The 17,562-nt window shown below is 45.0% G+C and overlaps 1 protein-coding gene across 1 annotated transcript in view; it reads left to right on the top strand.

Annotated features, from left to right (window-relative positions):
• Lpar3 (lysophosphatidic acid receptor 3) overlaps positions 1–15,363 on the top strand; it is an 85,245-nt gene extending 69,882 nt beyond the window's left edge. Inside the window, exon 3 of the mRNA XM_045137884.1 lies at positions 15,035–15,363. Coding sequence (XP_044993819.1) covers positions 15,035–15,363 — 329 coding nt within the window. The remainder of the gene's footprint in view (positions 1–15,034) is intronic.
• Positions 15,364–17,562: the final 2,199 nt, after the last annotated feature.

Raw genomic sequence — 17,562 nt, 5'->3', positions numbered from 1 at the left:
TCTTGCAAACTTCTAAGAGAGCCAGAATTTCAACTCCAGGGTCTGCTTGATTTCAAGCTTTTTCTTTAACAAAAGTAAAGTAGGGCTGGGTGTGGTGGTGCATGCCTTTAATCCCAGCATTTGGGAGGCAGAGGTAGGAGGATTGACGTGAGTTCGAGGCCACCCTGAGATTCCGTAGTGAATTCCAGGTCAGCCTGAGCTACAGTGAGACCCTACCTCGAAAAACCAAGAAATAAAAATTAAAAAGTAAAGAAGGAAGGAAGCAGGAAAGGAGGGAAAGAGGGAGGGGAGGTCAAAGGAGGGGGGGAAAGAGAGGGAGGAAGGGAAGGGAAAAGGAGGAGAAGGGAAAGAAGGGACGGGAAGAGAGAGACTAACTATAATGGGGATGGTGAAAGGGATTCCTTGAGAGGGAAGATTCTATTTGATTGCCAGAGGCTCCTTGGAAGCACCATGATGCAGTGGGTACTTGAGCTATAGCTGGGCTTAGAAGCAAGCACTTGTCATGGGTGATTAGTAATGGTGGCCAGACCTGGTGGCTCTGTGGCACAATATGTTTTTTATCATGCTACAGTCCTTCTAGGTTCCCCTCTCTACATGGGGACATAGCTTTTCATCCTTCCTCCAATTCCTGTTCCCTTCCTCTGAGCTCAGAATGGTGTGGTGTTTTGTACCACCTGGAGAGCCATGATCTCATGTTCTGTATGGGTCAACCTTCCATGTTATCACCCATTAGAATATCTCAGCCCATCAGTGACATCCCAACTATGTTCTTGCAGGACCCTGTCCTATGCTAATGACCATTGATGTGATACCATATTGTACACTTACAGCTCACTAAGTGTTGCTGTGACTTTGTCATTGCTGGGACAAAACACCTGACCAAATGCAACTCATGGGAGGAAAGGATTCCTTTGGGCTTGTAGTCTCAAGGGGAAGCTCCATGATGGCAGGGGAAAGCATGGCATGAGCAGAGGCTGGACATCACCTCTTCCATAGCAAATGGAAAATAGCAGCAAGAAAGTGAGCCCAGTTCTAGCAAGGGGGGTGCTAGCTATAATACCCCTAAGCCCACTCTCAGACACACCTCCTCCAGCAAGGCTCCACCTCCCAAATTTCCATTAGCTGGGGACCAAACATTCAGAACACATGGGTTTATGGGGAACAGTGGATTCAAACCACCACAGTAGAGTCGGGTATGGTGGCGCACACCTTTAATCCCCAGCACTTGGGAGGCACAGGTAGGAGAATCACTGTGAGTTCCAGGCCAGCCTGATACATAGCGAATTCCAGGTCAGCCTGGGATAGAGCAAGACCCTACCCTGAACCACCACCGCCCCCCCAAAAAATAAAACAAACACCACAGTAAGATAATGTTTCCAAGTAAGGGGCCACAGAACTTTCTGAACAGCAGGAAAAACATTCAGATTCTTGGACCAGCCAGTTGGCATCTGTTGGTATTTAAGGTTGCACCAGACAGCTGCTTTTACACCCATGTGTGCATCTGTGCTTATGCCTTTCCGTAGATGGTAGAGTGCCCTTAGTGAGGCTCTGAGGTATTGTTCGTCAATACATGTTATGCTTAAAGTGGACCCTAGAAGTGGAGATGGTGTTTTCTTACTGCAGAGTTTATGATTTCCAGCTGTTGCCCCAAGTTAAAGACTACACTTAGGTTTAGGCTGTGGTTCTGGCTGGCATGCCTCTGTTTTAAATTGGATTTCATAAACCCTTGCATGAGGATTTTCAGGTTTCCAAAGCTGACCACAAATTTAAAACAAGTGTCTGAAAACTGGTTCTTTGAATCAAAAGGTCCAACAGTGGTAACAGTGGTGTCAGTTGAGTCACTTGGGGAAAGTTTTAACTGCTAAGCGTCTGTCTGAAGTACCTCAATGTTTTCTTGGATCCTGCAATAAGAAGACGTCTGATTTACTACAGGTGTACATTTTCATTCCATTCCTACGTACTACAGTCTATTTTCTGAATTACTGAATTTTAAAATGCTGAAGGAAAATGAGTATGAATTCAAATGTATACCACATCTGCAAATGTTATTTGTAAATCACCAAATATGTTCTTTAATATTCTAACAGCATTTTCACTTGAATATCTTGTTGATACATGATGTATACATCATAATGCTTCTGAACAAAAAAGATCTATTTGCTTTAATTTCTTCCTCCGACTTTGTTTTCAAATGCAAAGATTGTTTTCGCTACCATGAGGGCCATAACCTGATTCATACGCAAGGCTATGATTTTCTATTTTAGTGAATCAGACAGGCCTGCGGCTGGTGAGGTTGGCATTATTGCCTGTGCAGTGCTGCTTTTCCCAGGACTGGAAACAAAGACTAACAAAGTGGACAGATTTAAAGTGTGTGTCCTCCTGTTCGATGAGATTAGTAGTTGGTGTGCCCAAAACGAGGCTGCTCTTATCATTGTGGGTGTCTGTGTGCTGCTTGCGTGTTAGGATCTTCATTTTGTAGTTGCACGTGTCAAGTTTTAAAGCAGATTATAACATTGATATAAATGTAACCAGATGGGATGGAGGAGTGTGAGTTCTGAAAATCAGCTTTGACACAACTCAAAGCTCCAGTCTTGTACATGTGTTTTATGTCACCAAACCCCAGAATGCTAAGCTGTCTCCAACATATGACTGAGGGCCCTTGGCCCATGGGAACACCTCTCTTCCTTTTTATTCCCTTCCATGTGCAGGTGATGTATTAGCCAGCATATTGCTCACGATGTTTTGTACACTTCTCAGTTGGGATGGGACGTGATTATAGATTAGGTAAACATAATGCTGATTTGGGGACTTTGAAAGACCTTTCACTTCACTCATCCTCACGTATTTTCATTTGTGACTGTACTTTCTGGAGCATTTGGTATTCTTTAATTTTATGTTTTTGATTTCTTAAATTGCAGTCATTAAAATGTCATCCCAGTGCTGTAGTTGAAAAGTCTAGTCTCTGACTCTCTGTACTTTAAAAATTAACACTGAAAACTCATGTTATTGATTTTTCAGTATGATGCTCAAAGTAGTTTATTTGATTGCTAGAGAAAAACTCACGTACAGTCTCGTTAGAGTATTAGTTAGTCTCTTAAGTGGGTACTGAAAGAACATAAAACACCATTAAAATAAAAAAAATAACTGCATGTGATCAATACAACTGCCCCATCACTTGGCAATGGAAGGAAATTAGACTTCTTATCCAAACTTTATCCTCCTAGAGACATTCACTCTAGTAGCCAGCACATGGCAGCTGATTGCTTCGTAAATATTTATTAACAGAAGGGCATATGGCTTCGGTTGTAGTCTACGGCTGATGACTCCCGAATCAACATTTCTGTTCGTTGCTCTCAGAGTTACAACCTTGTTTTCCAGCTGCTTTCTGCACGGGGAGAAGGCGCAGACACTCTAAGTGCCCGATGCCTAAAACTGAACAACTCTCTCTTCTCCTAAACAGGCCCTTCTTGGTCTCTGATAATCACAGCCTCATGCTGCCCATCCAGCCTGGATTCTTTCCTCCCCCTCATGCCTAAGTCCAGATCATCATCAAGTTGCCCAGTCCTTCCGTCTCAAACCCATCTACTATCCAAACTGCTGCTTTCTCAGATCCTGGTCTGTTTCATTTGGACTCTAGCCACTCTTCAGAAGCATTACCAGGCTGTGGTTCTCCAATTGACCTTGCTAGCACACACCCCAGGGAGCTGCTTCCACAGGAGAAACTCGCATCACACTTCATCTGGCATGGGCTGGCATGCTAACCCCAGGCGATCCTGAAGCAGGTGGGGATGGACTTTGTGTTGCACCTGTCTTCTGCCCATCTGAGCCCAAGGACAAGGCTTGGCTGTAAGCAGATTTATCCACAGCCTTGATTCTCACCAAGCATTCCTCAGAGGAGCCCCTGGGTGGGTACCTATGTGAATTAGTTACTCTCTTTTTCACGTGTGTGTCTTTGCATTTGTGTGGGGACACTCATGTGTGTGTGCCTGCGTAGGATAGAGGTTGATACCAAATGTTTCCCTTGATCATGCTGTATCTTGTTTACTGAAGCATGGCCTCTCCCTTGAACCCAGAGCTTGATAGATCATCTATCTACTCATCTTGTCCAGAGATCTCGTGTCCACCACCTGAGCACTGGCATCACAGGTGGGCCATTATGCCCACCTGGCATTCATCTGAGTGCTGAGGATATGAACTCTGGGCTTCATGTTTGCCCAGCAAACACTTTATCCACTGAACCATCTCCCTAGCCTTTAGTCACTTCTCTTGTCAGTGACCAGATACCTAAGAGGAGCAGCCGCAGGGAGGCTCTTGGCTCATGAGGGCAGAGAATTGCAGCCCATCATTGTGGGGAAGGCATGAAGCAGAGTGGCTTAGTCTGTGTTGGTGGGTGCAGGTGAAAATCGGGGAATGAGACAGGAAGCAGCAAGGATAACATACCTCAAGACTATGTCCTCCATCGGACACCTACCTCCTAAAGGTTCTTCTGCCTCACAAAACAGCTCCACAAGCTGGGAACCACGTGTTCAAATACACGAATATGCGGGGGACAGACTCAAACCCTACCGAGGGTGAATAATAGCACAGGAGGGCAGGGTCTGAAAATGAGCGTGAGTTTTGCTTCATGAGGCTCCATCGACACTCCCCTGCCCCCTAATTTTTCTTTAGTAAGAGAAATCTGGCCAAAACCCTGATGAGAGAGAAACTTTGGGGAAATTATTTCCATATTTAATAAAAATAATATGAGTGCTAGAGAGATGACTTCGTGGTTAAGGTGCTTGCTTGTGAAATCTAAGAATCCATGTTTGACTCTCCAAGTCCCACGTAAGCCAGACACACAAGGTGACATAAGTGCAAAGATCACATATACACCTAAGGTGGCACAAGTATCTGGAGTCAATTTCAGTGACTGGAGGCCCTAGTGCACCAATTTTCTCTCTCTCTCATACAAAAAGGCAAAAAAATAATAATAATTTGAGGGCTGGGGAGATGGCTTAGCAGCTAAAGGTGCTTGTTTGCAAACCCTTCTGGCCCAGATTTGATTCCCTAGCGCCCATGTAACGCCGGATGCACAAAGTAGTGTATGTGTACAGAGTCTTCAGCAGCAAAAGGTCCTGGTGTGCCTATTCTCTCTCTCTCTCTCTCTCTCTCTCTCTCTGTCTGTCTCTCTCTCTCCCTAGCAATTAAATCAATAAAAGTAAAAGAAGGATTTGAAAAACACTGATCTATAAGGGTAGACTTCCAACTTTATTTATTATTATTTTGTTTTTCAAGGTAGGGTCTCACTCTGATCCACGCTGACCTGGAATTCACTATGTACTCTCAGGGTGGCCTCGAACTCACAGCAGTCCTCCTACCTTTGCCTCCCAAATGCTGGGATTAAAGGCATGCACCACCACACCTGGCAACTTTTTTTTAAAACCTTTTTGTTGTTTTGTTTGATTGACAACTTCCATAATTGTAAACAATCCCATGGTAATTCCCTCCCTCCTCCCACTTTCCCCTTTGAACCTCCACTCTCCATCATCAGCCCTTCCCCTTCAGTCTCTCTTTTATTTTGATGTCATCATCTTTTCCTCCTATTATGATGGTCTTGTGTAGGTAGTGTCAGGCACTGTGAGGTCATGGATATCCAGGCCATTTTGTGTCTGGAGGAGCACATTGTGAGGAGTCCTGCCCTTCCTTTGGCTCTTACATTCTTTCCTCCACCTCTTCAGCAATGGACCCTGAGCCATGGAAGGTGTGATTGAGATATTTTAGTGCTGAGCACTCCTCTGTCACTTCTTCTTAGCACCATGGTGCCTTCTGAGTCATCCCAAGGTCACTGCCATCTGAAAGCAGAAGCTTCTCTAACCAAAAGTGAAAGTAGCATTAATATATGGATATGAACATTAAGAGAAGTGCTTACTGGGCACTTTGGTGAGTATAGTATATAAATTTAGCCAGACAGCAGCAGACGTTACACCCCTAGGGCTCATGACTACCCCTGTTGTAGGTTTTCAGTATCAGGGATGTATTCCCTCCCATGGAGTGGGCCAATCCAACTTTATTTTTAAATTAGGATCCACAGTAAGAAAATAGCATACTTTTTGAATCCCAACTCATCATGCTCACACACTTCTATGTATAAATGAAAAAACAAAATTCTAGAAATAATATATTTATGAAAATGGATGGGAAAAATACAGCAAGTGAGGCAACTGAAGCCCAGAAAGACAAAGTTTGCATGTTCTCTCTCTTGTGTGGATCTTCACTTTTTTTAGAAATACTTTATTTTTTGTTGCCTACAGCTATGAGTTAAGAGTGTTTGTACAGTGTGTAGCTTTTATTTTCTAAAATCACAGATAGGGCATGTACATGGATTATAAATATATAAATACAATTTTGTATTAAAAGTTTTGTAGTTTATGGCAAAATCTGGTTCTGTGGTAGGCTAATAAGTACAGTCCCTGTGAAAGGAATGTTTGTGGCTCACGTCAGTGTGAATGCATAGACAATTTGAAGTTTTGATATATTTGTGATATTTATCTTCCTTGAGCAATGCAATCTCACCCCTAAGGGAACTCAATGGGAATGTTTATTGTGACTTGTCCTCTGTTGTATTTTAAAGTTATTTCCTGTAATTTATTTTCAGTACATAATTAAAATTTTGTTGTATATATAAAAAAAAAGAAATACTTTATTTTTATTTATTAGAGAGAGAAGGAGAGAGAGAATGGGCACGCTAGGGCTTCTAGCCACCGCAAACAAACTCCATATGCATGTGCCACCATGTGCATCTGGCTTACATGGGATCTGGAGAATTGAACGTAGGTCTTTAGGTTTTGCAGGCAAGTGCCTTAACGGCTAAGCCATCTCTCCAGCCCAATCTTAACTTTTAATGTTTGTACATAAGTAAGAGAGGGGATGTGAGAATGAGTACTGATTATGGATTGAGATGGGAGACCCTGGGGGGGGGGGCAGGAGGTGATGCGAAGGAGATGGGAGAAAGGAGGAAACACAGTAGGAAAGCAGAAAGGAGGTGATGCAGGGGAGGACACAAGGAGGTAATGGAGAGGGTGAAAGATATGAATACAACATAATGAAGCCTTTAAGAAAGAAAAGAAAAGAACTCTACTTTGCCAGACGTGACGGTGCATACCTTTAATCCCAGCACTCAGGAGGCACAGGTAGGAAGTTCGCTGAGTTCATGGGACTACAGAGTGAATTCCAGGCAAGCCAGGGCTAGAGTGAGACCCTGCCTCAAAACAAGCAAACGATAAAAAAAGAGACCTTCACTATACTTGATGCACCTCGATGAGTATTTTAAAAGATGCCAGTTGTCACCCAGTAAATCGATTTCACAATCTACTGAGTTGCTGCTGAGCCTGACAAACCTCTGACCTCACCTTGCTCGCTGGAGCTCTTTTAGGAGCCACAGAACACAGAAATCTTCTCTTCACTCTCTCCAGGATACTGCAAGACTCATACCATTCTGATGCTGGGGAGAGACGTTACTTCATGACGGGATGGGTGGTCAAGGGCATTCAAGCTTTACTTTCTGAATGAAGTGCTTGAAAAAGGCTTCTTAGTGATTGATTTACACAATAAATCCAAACCTCTGAGTATAGAACACAGGCTCCATCACCTACCTGGGTCACAGCCTTCCTGAACTGTCCAGAATTCCCCAGGTATATCACACACCATTTCTAACCTCTGCACAGCCGTTCTTGACTTTCAGCGTCCAGCTTAACTGAATGGTACTTCCTTGGGGCTCTTCCTTGGAGAGCCGTTAGATGTGGTTTCCATCCCAGGGTTGTACACTGTGTCCGTCAGCAGGCTCTGCAGCTGCCATAGAACATGGACCCTGTGGCTCTTGGTAGATAGACTTCTGTCATGTTTACCTGACTCGTCTCCTGAAACCCCAGTGGCATCATGGGTAAGACACTGACCTCCTCCTGACACCTCTCCTTTGCTATTGAATGTGGGGTTCCAAACTTAGGCTGTGGGCTACACAGAAATTGAGGCAGAGCCTACATGCTTAGGGAGTTTATAAAAGGCCTTGGGTATAGGACCTGTGCATTAAAAAAATACTTCCAATATGACACAAATCTAATTAGCCTACACAGGGAAGAAGGACCTGGATTTAAATGATATCTATTCTCTTTGTTGACTTTTGGGCAAACTGAGTCACTCTAATCTTAGATTCATCCTCTGTTGGACTGGGATAACAATGGTAGCAACCGTGGAGGAAGTGCATCTAAAGCTCTCTGTCTGGAACAGGGCTCTCAAGAAATGATAATGTGGAATTAAGCAGGTAATGTCCCTAGGACCAGGTGAATGTTGTAAATTGAAAGTGCCAGAGGGTCTGAGTGGAGGGAGTCATCACACCGGGTTATAAAGATGAGAGAGGTCCAGGGGGAAAGGCTCCGAGCCAAGCTTAAGAGAAAAGAAAGCTCAGATTGGAGGTGGAAAGGCACTTCTGGCAGGAAAAACAGAGCTGACGGTGCCCAGAGGAGCACTGACTGCGTGTGCCTTGCCTGAAGACTAGTTTTGTGGCTAGAGTTTGCACACTGACTGAGGCATGTGTATGCAAACATTGTTCCAATTACAAGTTGAAGAAATTGATCTATAGAGATAAGTTTTCCTCACTTTAAAGAATTCCTGGCCTGGAGAGATGGCTTAGTGGTTAAGGCACTTGCCCAAGAAGCCTAAGAACTCATGTTCAAATCTCCACGTCCAATGTGGCCAGATGCGGTAACACAAGCATGCAATGTCACACATGTGCACAAGGGGGCGCACCCATATGGAGTTCATTTGCAGTGGCTGAAGGCCCAGGACACCCATTTTCTCTCTCTCTCTCTCAAAAATAAGTAATAATAAAAAATTCTGCCTCTTCCCCCTTTCTATACCTGTTTACTAAGTCTGTAAAATGTCTTTTGTTTTGGGGGTCATCTTGATTAAACTATTTTGGATCAGCATGGAGATACCGTTAACAAAACCGTCCAGATACTATAATCGCTCAGGGAATCTTAGTCCTAGACATTTCCACATGCCACCTCAGGGATGCTGATACTGGGTCTGATGTGGGACCAGAATCCATTTGTATTAGTTACTTTCTCACTGATGGAACAAAATGCCCAATCCAAAGCAGCCTAAGGAAGGAATGGGTTCATTTTTGGCTTAACACTTTCAAGGGGAAGTTCATCATGGCAGGAAAGGCATGGCAGGAGCAGGAAGCTGGAGTCACATTGTCACACATGTGGGGAGGAAGGAGAAGGAGAGAGAGAGAGAGAGAGAGAGAGAACAAGAAGAAGATACAGGCTTAAGACCAGTCCCCAGTGAAACATTTCCTTCCTTCAGCAAGGCTCCATCTCCTAAAGGTTCCCCATCCTTCTTGAATAACATGACCAACTAGGGATTAAGAATTCAAACACATAGGCCCACGGGGACATTTATATTCAAATCATCCCACTGCATTATTCACAAAGTTCGGAGGGGCTCAAGAGATGGCTTGGCAGGTAAGAGCATTTGTTGTATGAGCATAAGGGCCTGAAAGGGCCTAATTTGCTCTGAATTCAGTCAGTTCCCCAGAACCCACAAAACTGTCCTTTCCACAACACCTCTCTCCTTTCTCTGTCTGTCTCTCTCTTTCTCTCCATATGCATGTCCACGTTGTCTACAGACACCAAACTTGCCTTGTAACTCAAGATGACTTTGAACTCCTGATCCTCCTGCCTCTACCTCTAGAATTCTGGAATTACAGGCAGGCGCCACCATTTTTCGCTTATATGATGCTGGGGGTAGAACCCAGAGTTTCCCACAAGCTAGGCAAGCATTCTACAACTGAGCTACGTCCTCAGACCGGTCACCCCTCAATTTGTCCAGTTGCCCTTTGTGTTTGTTTCTGCTTCTGACATCTCCCACATTCTCTTGAGAATTATCCAGTTTTACAGATCCCCAAGACCCAAACCATTCCTGACATGTTTTTTTCTTAAAATATATTATTATTATTTATTTTTAATTAATTTTTTTCTTTATTTTGTTTTTGTTTTTCCAAGGTAGGGTCTCGCTCTAGCTCAGGCTGACCTAGAATTCACTATGTAGTCTCAGGGTGGCCTCGAACTCTTGGCAATCCTCCTACCTCTGCCTCCTGAGTGCTGGGATTAAAGGCATGTGCCACCATGCCCGGCTTATTATTTATTTACTTATTTGGCAGAGAGAGAGAGAGAGAGAGAGAGAGAGAGAGAGAGAGAGAGGGAGAGAATGGACACACCAGGGTCTCCAGCCACTGCAAAGGAACTCCAGATGTGTGCACCCCCTTGTGCATCTGACTAACGTGGATCCTGGGGAATCGAATTTGGGTCCTTTGGCTTTGCAGGCAAATGCCTTAACCACTAAGCCATCCCTCCAGCCCCCTGACATGTTTTTAAATTTGGTGGTGGTGATGGTGAGGGGGCCGGGGATCATATCTAGCTGATGACATAAGGCAAAAAAATAAAACAAAAAACAGAGATCTGCCATAGCTACTTTCTTCAGAGCGTTTGGGTGGGAAGCTGGCCTCTTGGTGGTGGAGTCCAGGAACGGCCAAGTTTCCAGGGCCGCTGCCCATGAGGCTGGGCCTCAGCGTGAAGCACCTCGTCTGCGTTAGCAGCCCCAGGACATTTGGAGGGCTTTGTCATTTGTTCTTGTCATTCTTCACCAGAAACAGTGTCCAGATGAGATTGGCACTTTACTTTTGCTGTTTATAAGGCAGGGTCTCATTAGCTCAGGCTGGTCTCCAGCTTGCTATGTAGCCAAGGATGACCTTATATGTCTGATCCTCCAAGTTCAGTATATTTTCATTTCTCTTCTTACCCTACAGCCAGCACCACCCTCCCCCCAACACACACACTCCTCTCTACTCGCCTTCCCTTCATCTCTTCCTTCTCTTTCCCTCCATTCTTCCTTCTCTCTACTCCCTCTCTGGAAATTCTTTTTCAGAGTATTTTTCTGTTGTAAGGCAAAGAATGACTTAGTTGGGATATGTGCAGCTTCTATAAATAGCTATGGCACTCACTTTATTTCTTTTTCTATTTTATTTATTTATTTGGGAGAGAGAGAGAGAGAGAATGGGTACACCAGGGCTTCCAGCAGATGAACTCCAGACGCATGCACCACCTAGTGCATCTGGCTTACGTGGGTCCTGGGGAATCGAACCTGGTTCCTTTGGCTTTGCAGACAAGCACCTTATCCACTAAGCCATCTCTCCAGCCCAACACTCACTTTATGATGCTCCATGTCACCCACTTTAGAAGCATGCTGTTTTCTTGCCCACAGCTATGCAGCCCAGCATCGGGTTCATGGATTCCTTTGGGCTCCTTTGAGCTCATCACCTGACATCTCCATGTCTTAGCTGCCTCAGGTGTAAAATGAAGGTATTCAAACCCACATCCAGGGGTGACTCTGAATAGCAAATGAGTTGATATATATTAAATGATTAGAATACTACCTGACGTATAGCTTTGGCTTCATAGAAAATGTCACGTTTTGGGTTAGAGAGATGGTTCAGCAGTTAAGACACTTGCCTGCAAAGCCTAACGACCCTGATTTGACTCCCCAGCACCTATGTAAAGCCAGATGCATAGGGTGGTGCATGTGTCTGAAGTACATTTGTGGTGGCTGCAGGCCCTGGCATGGCCATTCTCTTTGTCTCTCTTCTCTCTATATCTCAATCTCTTTCTCTGCTTACAATAAATAAATAAAAATATTTTTAAAAACAACAAGAAAATGTCATGTGTTGATTGATTAAAAGGAATATATATGTATAGGTTGGATGGATAGATAGATAGATAGAGATGAGTTAATACATTAGGTCACCTGACTAGTACAAACCAGTGTATTGTATAGCATGTGGAATAAAGGGATTAAAGTTTTCATGAGTAAATTACAAATTCTATCTGAAAAATCCCTTCCTTTTGTAGTGAGGCCATTTGCCCTTTCCTTTAGTTCCATCTTTCCCCTTCCATTGGTTTTTGTAGTTAGAAATTTGCTGATTTTTATGTGTATTTCACAAAGTATAGTTGGTGCTTCCCTCCTTCCCAGTAACACATGGGCCTTGGAACATTCCACCAGAAAAGGCTCTTCACATCAAAGTTTGGACCTCCAGCTTTTGAAGTCTGGCCTTTTAGTTCTTCTCTTGACAACATGGTGATCCTCTTCAGAGAAGAAAGTTTCACTGCGTGGAAAATTCTGACCATTGGAAATGAATAGAGCATCAATGGTTGTGTTCTGCCGAGTTTGGACCAAGTCCTACAGAGGGACGTGCACCTTGTTTCATGTGCAATACACATATAAGCATAGCGTATGAACCTCAGTGAAGCAGTAATTCCCTAAGTCTATCTAATATATTCTGTGCTATTATATCCCAGCATACCCTTTAATTAAGAGAGAGAGAGCAAGAGTCAGGCATGGTGGCATATGCCTTTAATCCCAGAGCTCGGGAGCCAGAGGTAGGAGGATCACTGTGCGTTAGAGGCCAGCCTTCCCTAAGACTACATAGTGAATTCCAGGTCTGTCTGGGATAGAGCAAAACCCTACCTCAAACAACCAAAAAGAGAGAGAGAAAAAAAAAAAAATCAAACTGGTCTAAATCCATTAAGTTGATTGTACACTCAACAAAGGATTTTGACTCACAGTTTAAAAAATTGAGATGTGCTCTAGAGTCCTTGATTTACAGCTAAAGGAACTTAGGCCCCCTCCCCCAGCAACGGCACGAGTTCCCTGGAGTTATACAGTAAGCACAGAGAGGACCCAAACCTCTGCTTTCAGCGTTTTTTTATCTTTTTTTTTTTCACAAGAGAGAGAGAGAAAATTGGCACACTAAGGCCTCTAGCCACTGCAGTTGAACTTCAGATGCATGTGCCACCTTGTGCACACGTGTGTACTTGTGAGTGATTGCCTCACCTTGTACGTCTGGCTTATGTAGGATCTGGAAAGTCATACATGGGCCCTTAGGCTTCCCAGGCAAGTGCCTTAGCTGCTAAGTGATTTCTCCAGTTCCAAGTTCAGCTTTTTGTGCACAGATATTAGACCAGAAATAATAAGGGATGGAGGAAAAATAGAGCCATTGCTGCCTGTAATTACAACATGGAGAACTATCTCCTACTAGCTCCTAGATACCTAATTTTGCTGCCAACAAGGGACTTTTTGATAACCATTGCTTAGAGGACCAAATGCAGTTGGGTATCATGTCTCATCACGTGGTCCTCATACATGCTCAGGTTTGTTGATCTCATAAAGGAGGGGTTGAAGACTGAGAGAAGTCATTGTCCTGATTTGGTTTGCTCCAAGGGTAGGGATCCTGCCTGCCTCAGTCCCAACCTCAGAGCACCTCCTCACCTTACATATTACCTCACTGTAGGTCTTGACTTGTCTTGATCAGTGTTACATCTTTGAAATAGAGATAAATCAACAAGGAACAGTGACCAGGAATAACTAACCAGTAAAGGCAACTGGTTGTTGGTATGGTTTTATGAGTGGGCTCACTCATCCACGTTAGCTCGTAGATCCACAGGTGCATGGTCTTCAGTCATCATTGGGTCCAGCCAAGCATATTGTTAGCGGGAGATGGATATCTCTGTCTATCCCCATAGACCTGGGCGTTTTATTCAAGCTTGTAACTTGGATCTCCAGCCACCAGGCTGGAAGAGGTGCCACTGGGGGATGAGTCCTGGGGTCCAGCCCTGAGGTGTGGTTGGGGGCGGATCTGAACTCCAACCACAGGTGTGCAGGGAGGTCTGAGCTCTGGGGGGCCCGCTAGCTGCAGGCTCGTGCTTGCTGCTCTTTGGGGTGCATGCTGGTACTGGAGTTTTTCTTGCTGTACTTTTCTCTCTGCTTGGGTCTGTGAAAGGGAGCAGCTGCTCCCCCACCTGTGGGACTTTCCTCTGGATCTGTCAGCTTGACATAAACCCTTCCTCACATAAACTGTGCCTGGTTTGGATGCTCATCCCAGCAACGTGAAGCTGTCTACAACACTGCCACACCTGGCTGCTTGTTATTGTTGCTGTTTTTGTTGTTACACGGGTCCTACAGGTCAAACTCAGGTCCTTGTGCTTGCGAGGCGAGCATTTTACCAACTGAGCCAACTGCCCCGTCATCTCATATTAAATGCGAAAAATATCTGCGAGCTGAGAGGTCAGGTCACTGTGACCCCCTAGAGAGAGAGAGACAGGTTTTCATGTCCCAGTACAGCCTGCAAAGCACGCTTTTTTCTCTCCATGAAGAAAAAAGAAAAAGACTCCAGAGCAGATGATTAAACCAACAGTCTGTGAATATACCACAAAGAATAGAGTGCTTACTAAGCATGAGTAAATTTGTGATGGGTGAAACTTTGGGCTTGTTTGAAATCCTAGGAGAATGCCACAGACAATAATCGCCCGCCCCTAACAAAGCCCACCGTATAGTGTCACTTGAGGTGGGCTGGACGTCCACAAGAGCACGGAAGCTCCTGCGTAGAGGACAGCAGATTGGCTCATGAGAATGTGAGCCAAACCAGGCTTCTGCATGTAGCCCAGCCAGGTGGGACCTCAGGTTCCACATTGCAACAGCCTTCTGCTGGGGCTCATAGAACTAAAGGGGATCATGTGGCTTTATAGGTGCTTTATTTTTCCTTTATTTTGTTTGTGTATTTTATTTTATTATTTGATTTTGAAGCAAGGTCTCTCACTTAACCCAGGCTGGCCTTGAACGCATGGTGATCCTCCTACCTCAGCCTCCCAAGTGCTGGGATTAAAGGTGAGTGCCACCACGCCCGGCTGTAAGCAGTCTGTAAACATGAGTTTGTATAATGGCAAGGCCTCGGTAAGCAGATGTGCAATTGAGGCAGGATTTGGAGGTGGTCAGTAGGGGCCCAGCCGCTTGCTTCTAACCAGTTCCAGAGAAGGCCGGGGGGGGGGGGGGGTGTGCTTTGCAGTTGACAGGGCAAATCGTTATCGTCCCCTGGAGGCCACTCCCGGGTGGCTGGGGCCGAAGGGGCGAGGCGTGAGCGCTGACCGCTTCCCGTGTGTCCCCGCAGGCGCGTTCGTGGTGTGCTGGACCCCGGGGCTGGTCGTTCTGCTGCTGGACGGCCTGAACTGCACGCAGTGCGGCGTGCAGCACGTGAAGCGCTGGTTCCTGCTGCTGGCGCTGCTCAACTCCGTCATGAACCCCATCATCTACTCCTACAAGGACGAGGACATGTACAGCACCATGAAGAGGATGATCTGCTGCGCCCCGCAGGACAGCAGCTCCGAGAGGCGGCCCTCCCGCATCCCCTCCACCGTGCACAGCAGGAGCGACACCGGCAGCCAGTACCTGGAAGACGGGGTCAGCCCGGGCGTCGTGTGCGGCAAGGACCGCGCCTGAGCCGCCGGCGCCCGCGCCCGCCCCGGGCCCCGGGCCCACAGAGCGCCCGTCCCTGTCTCTCGGAGAAGCCCCTGGACAGCGTTCCTGGGGGGTCTCAATGAGTCACTGCTAGGCTTCAAAGCCCCGGCGCCGTTTGTCAGCGGGGGCGAGCAAGTGACCGGCGGGCAGCGCGGGGAGTCCTGCTGCTGACCGCACCCCGGACCGCGCCCCGCCGTGGCCCGCCCCAGGCTCGGCCGCTGGGTCGCCAGTCTCGTGGCATTTTTGAAAAGGTATTGTTCAAGGGCTTGGGCCAAAATAAATACTAAAATAATGGTACCTGAGCCACCTTCTGTAGCTGCTAATAACCTGTGTAGTTCTTTCTGCGTGCATTTTAAATGTTCGGGAACGCTTTGGCAGTGGTGTTACGGTCCCCAAGGAAACCAAGACCCACAAGGTAGGAGTCTAAGATAATCACAAAGCAGTGAGGGCTGCGGAAAAAAACTTGATTTTTTTTTTTTTTTTTTAACTGAAAGAGCATTATGAGGAAACACATCTCCTTAAAACGAGGTCTGAAAAGATAATGGCATAAAAACACGAGCTAAAGTGAAAGGGGCCTTTTCATGTCCACAGCTTTTCATACAGTCTTTGTATTTAGGATCGTGTTTAGAGGTCAAGAACAGTGATGGTAAGCTTCATGCACTGCCTCCTGTACTTTCTAGTCTAGGACAGTGGCTTTGGAAATCGACTTCTGTATTAGTTTTCTTGTTGCCCAGACAAAATAGCTGACCAGAAGCAACGTAAAGAAGGAAAGGGTTATTCTGGCTTACAGTTTCGAGAGGAGATATTCCTTCATGGAGGGGAAGTGCTGGTGGCGGAGCCGGGAGGCTGGCTCTTCACATTTCAGTCTCAGTCAGGACACAGAGCATGAGCAGGATGTGGGAGCTGGGCTTAAAAAACAAAAACCCCAAAGCCTACCCACAGTGACCCATTTCCTCCAGCCAGACTTCACTTATTAAAGGTTCGATAACCTTCCCAAACAGAGTTACCAGTGAGGGACCAAGTGTTCAAACACATGAGCTCTGTTTAAAACACCTTCTGTGTTTTAAACAGAGGAAAAGAGGTATTGACTTAAAAACAGGCTTTTTATAGCAGAGTAAAAGGTACCATTGACAAGCTGGGTGAATCAAGCATGAGCATGACTAGGGTCCTTCCTGGTTGTCCACATCCTGCTGGTGGCTTCCTGGATTCAGTGTGTAGAATAATCTCACATCTCCCATTTTGTCCGAGGTTATCAGCATACTTTTGGCACTTACCTTACTTGTGGACTGAATTTTTATCCAGATTTGAAATTTTTTTTTCTCCTTCAAAGACCCAAGTAAGCAATGGGAGAGACTAGTTAAAAAAAAAATAATTTTTCATATATGTAGGCTACTGACCTGAGTTCTTATATAAGGTTTAGAGCATATTCTGACTTAAAATAAGAATAACTTCAAGACAGAAATTACACTATGTAGTCTTAAAAATAAGTTAAGATTTTTTTTTCCTCTGCCATTGTGATGTAACATTTACGTGCATGGACTACTTGTAATAAAGGTATTTGAGAAGTTATGCTTTTAGATAAACTAAACTGCAACGTGATATGTTTGAAGACGTTGTTTCACGTGCTCTATGCAGCAAATGGGTCTACCTGAAACTTGTGTCAAAGCTACATAGAAAATAAAATTTACAAAGGACTTGTTCTATTTTCCTGGAGTACATTCTTGCTTTGTATATTTTCTAAGTAAAAATGTAATTTGTGGTAGCTATGGCACGCATTTCTATTACAGGAGAAAAATCAAATTTGCCATAAAGTGCATACTCCCGGTGTTTTATGTGAGCATTTTGAATGTATGGCTGGCCAAAGGGTGGAGAGTTGAAATTGAATTCCAGTCTCTGAATAGCTACTAAGGGATCTTTAAAGGTTTTATTTTGAGGAAAGAACCATTTTTAGTACCCTGCAGCAGAGTGTCACATTCAGAATGATGTCTGGAGGGGATCCAAAGTGTGGAAACACAGGGTAGAAATATATACCTTTTGTTTTTATGGACACACACATACCTCAGGAATTGCCGAGAATAGAGGACTCATGTGTATTTGGAAATGACCTTTGCCAGATGTTAAAGGTCATTGAGACCACTCAGCAAATCCAGTCCTTAGTAGAGGCTAAAATAGATGAAAAAG

The sequence above is a fragment of the Jaculus jaculus genome, chromosome 19 (genome assembly GCF_020740685.1).
Source record: "Jaculus jaculus isolate mJacJac1 chromosome 19, mJacJac1.mat.Y.cur, whole genome shotgun sequence".
Classification (NCBI taxonomy): Eukaryota; Metazoa; Chordata; class Mammalia; order Rodentia; family Dipodidae; genus Jaculus; species Jaculus jaculus.
Note: the sequence above shows the minus strand (reverse complement) of the source record. Positions and strands in the feature narration are given on the sequence as shown.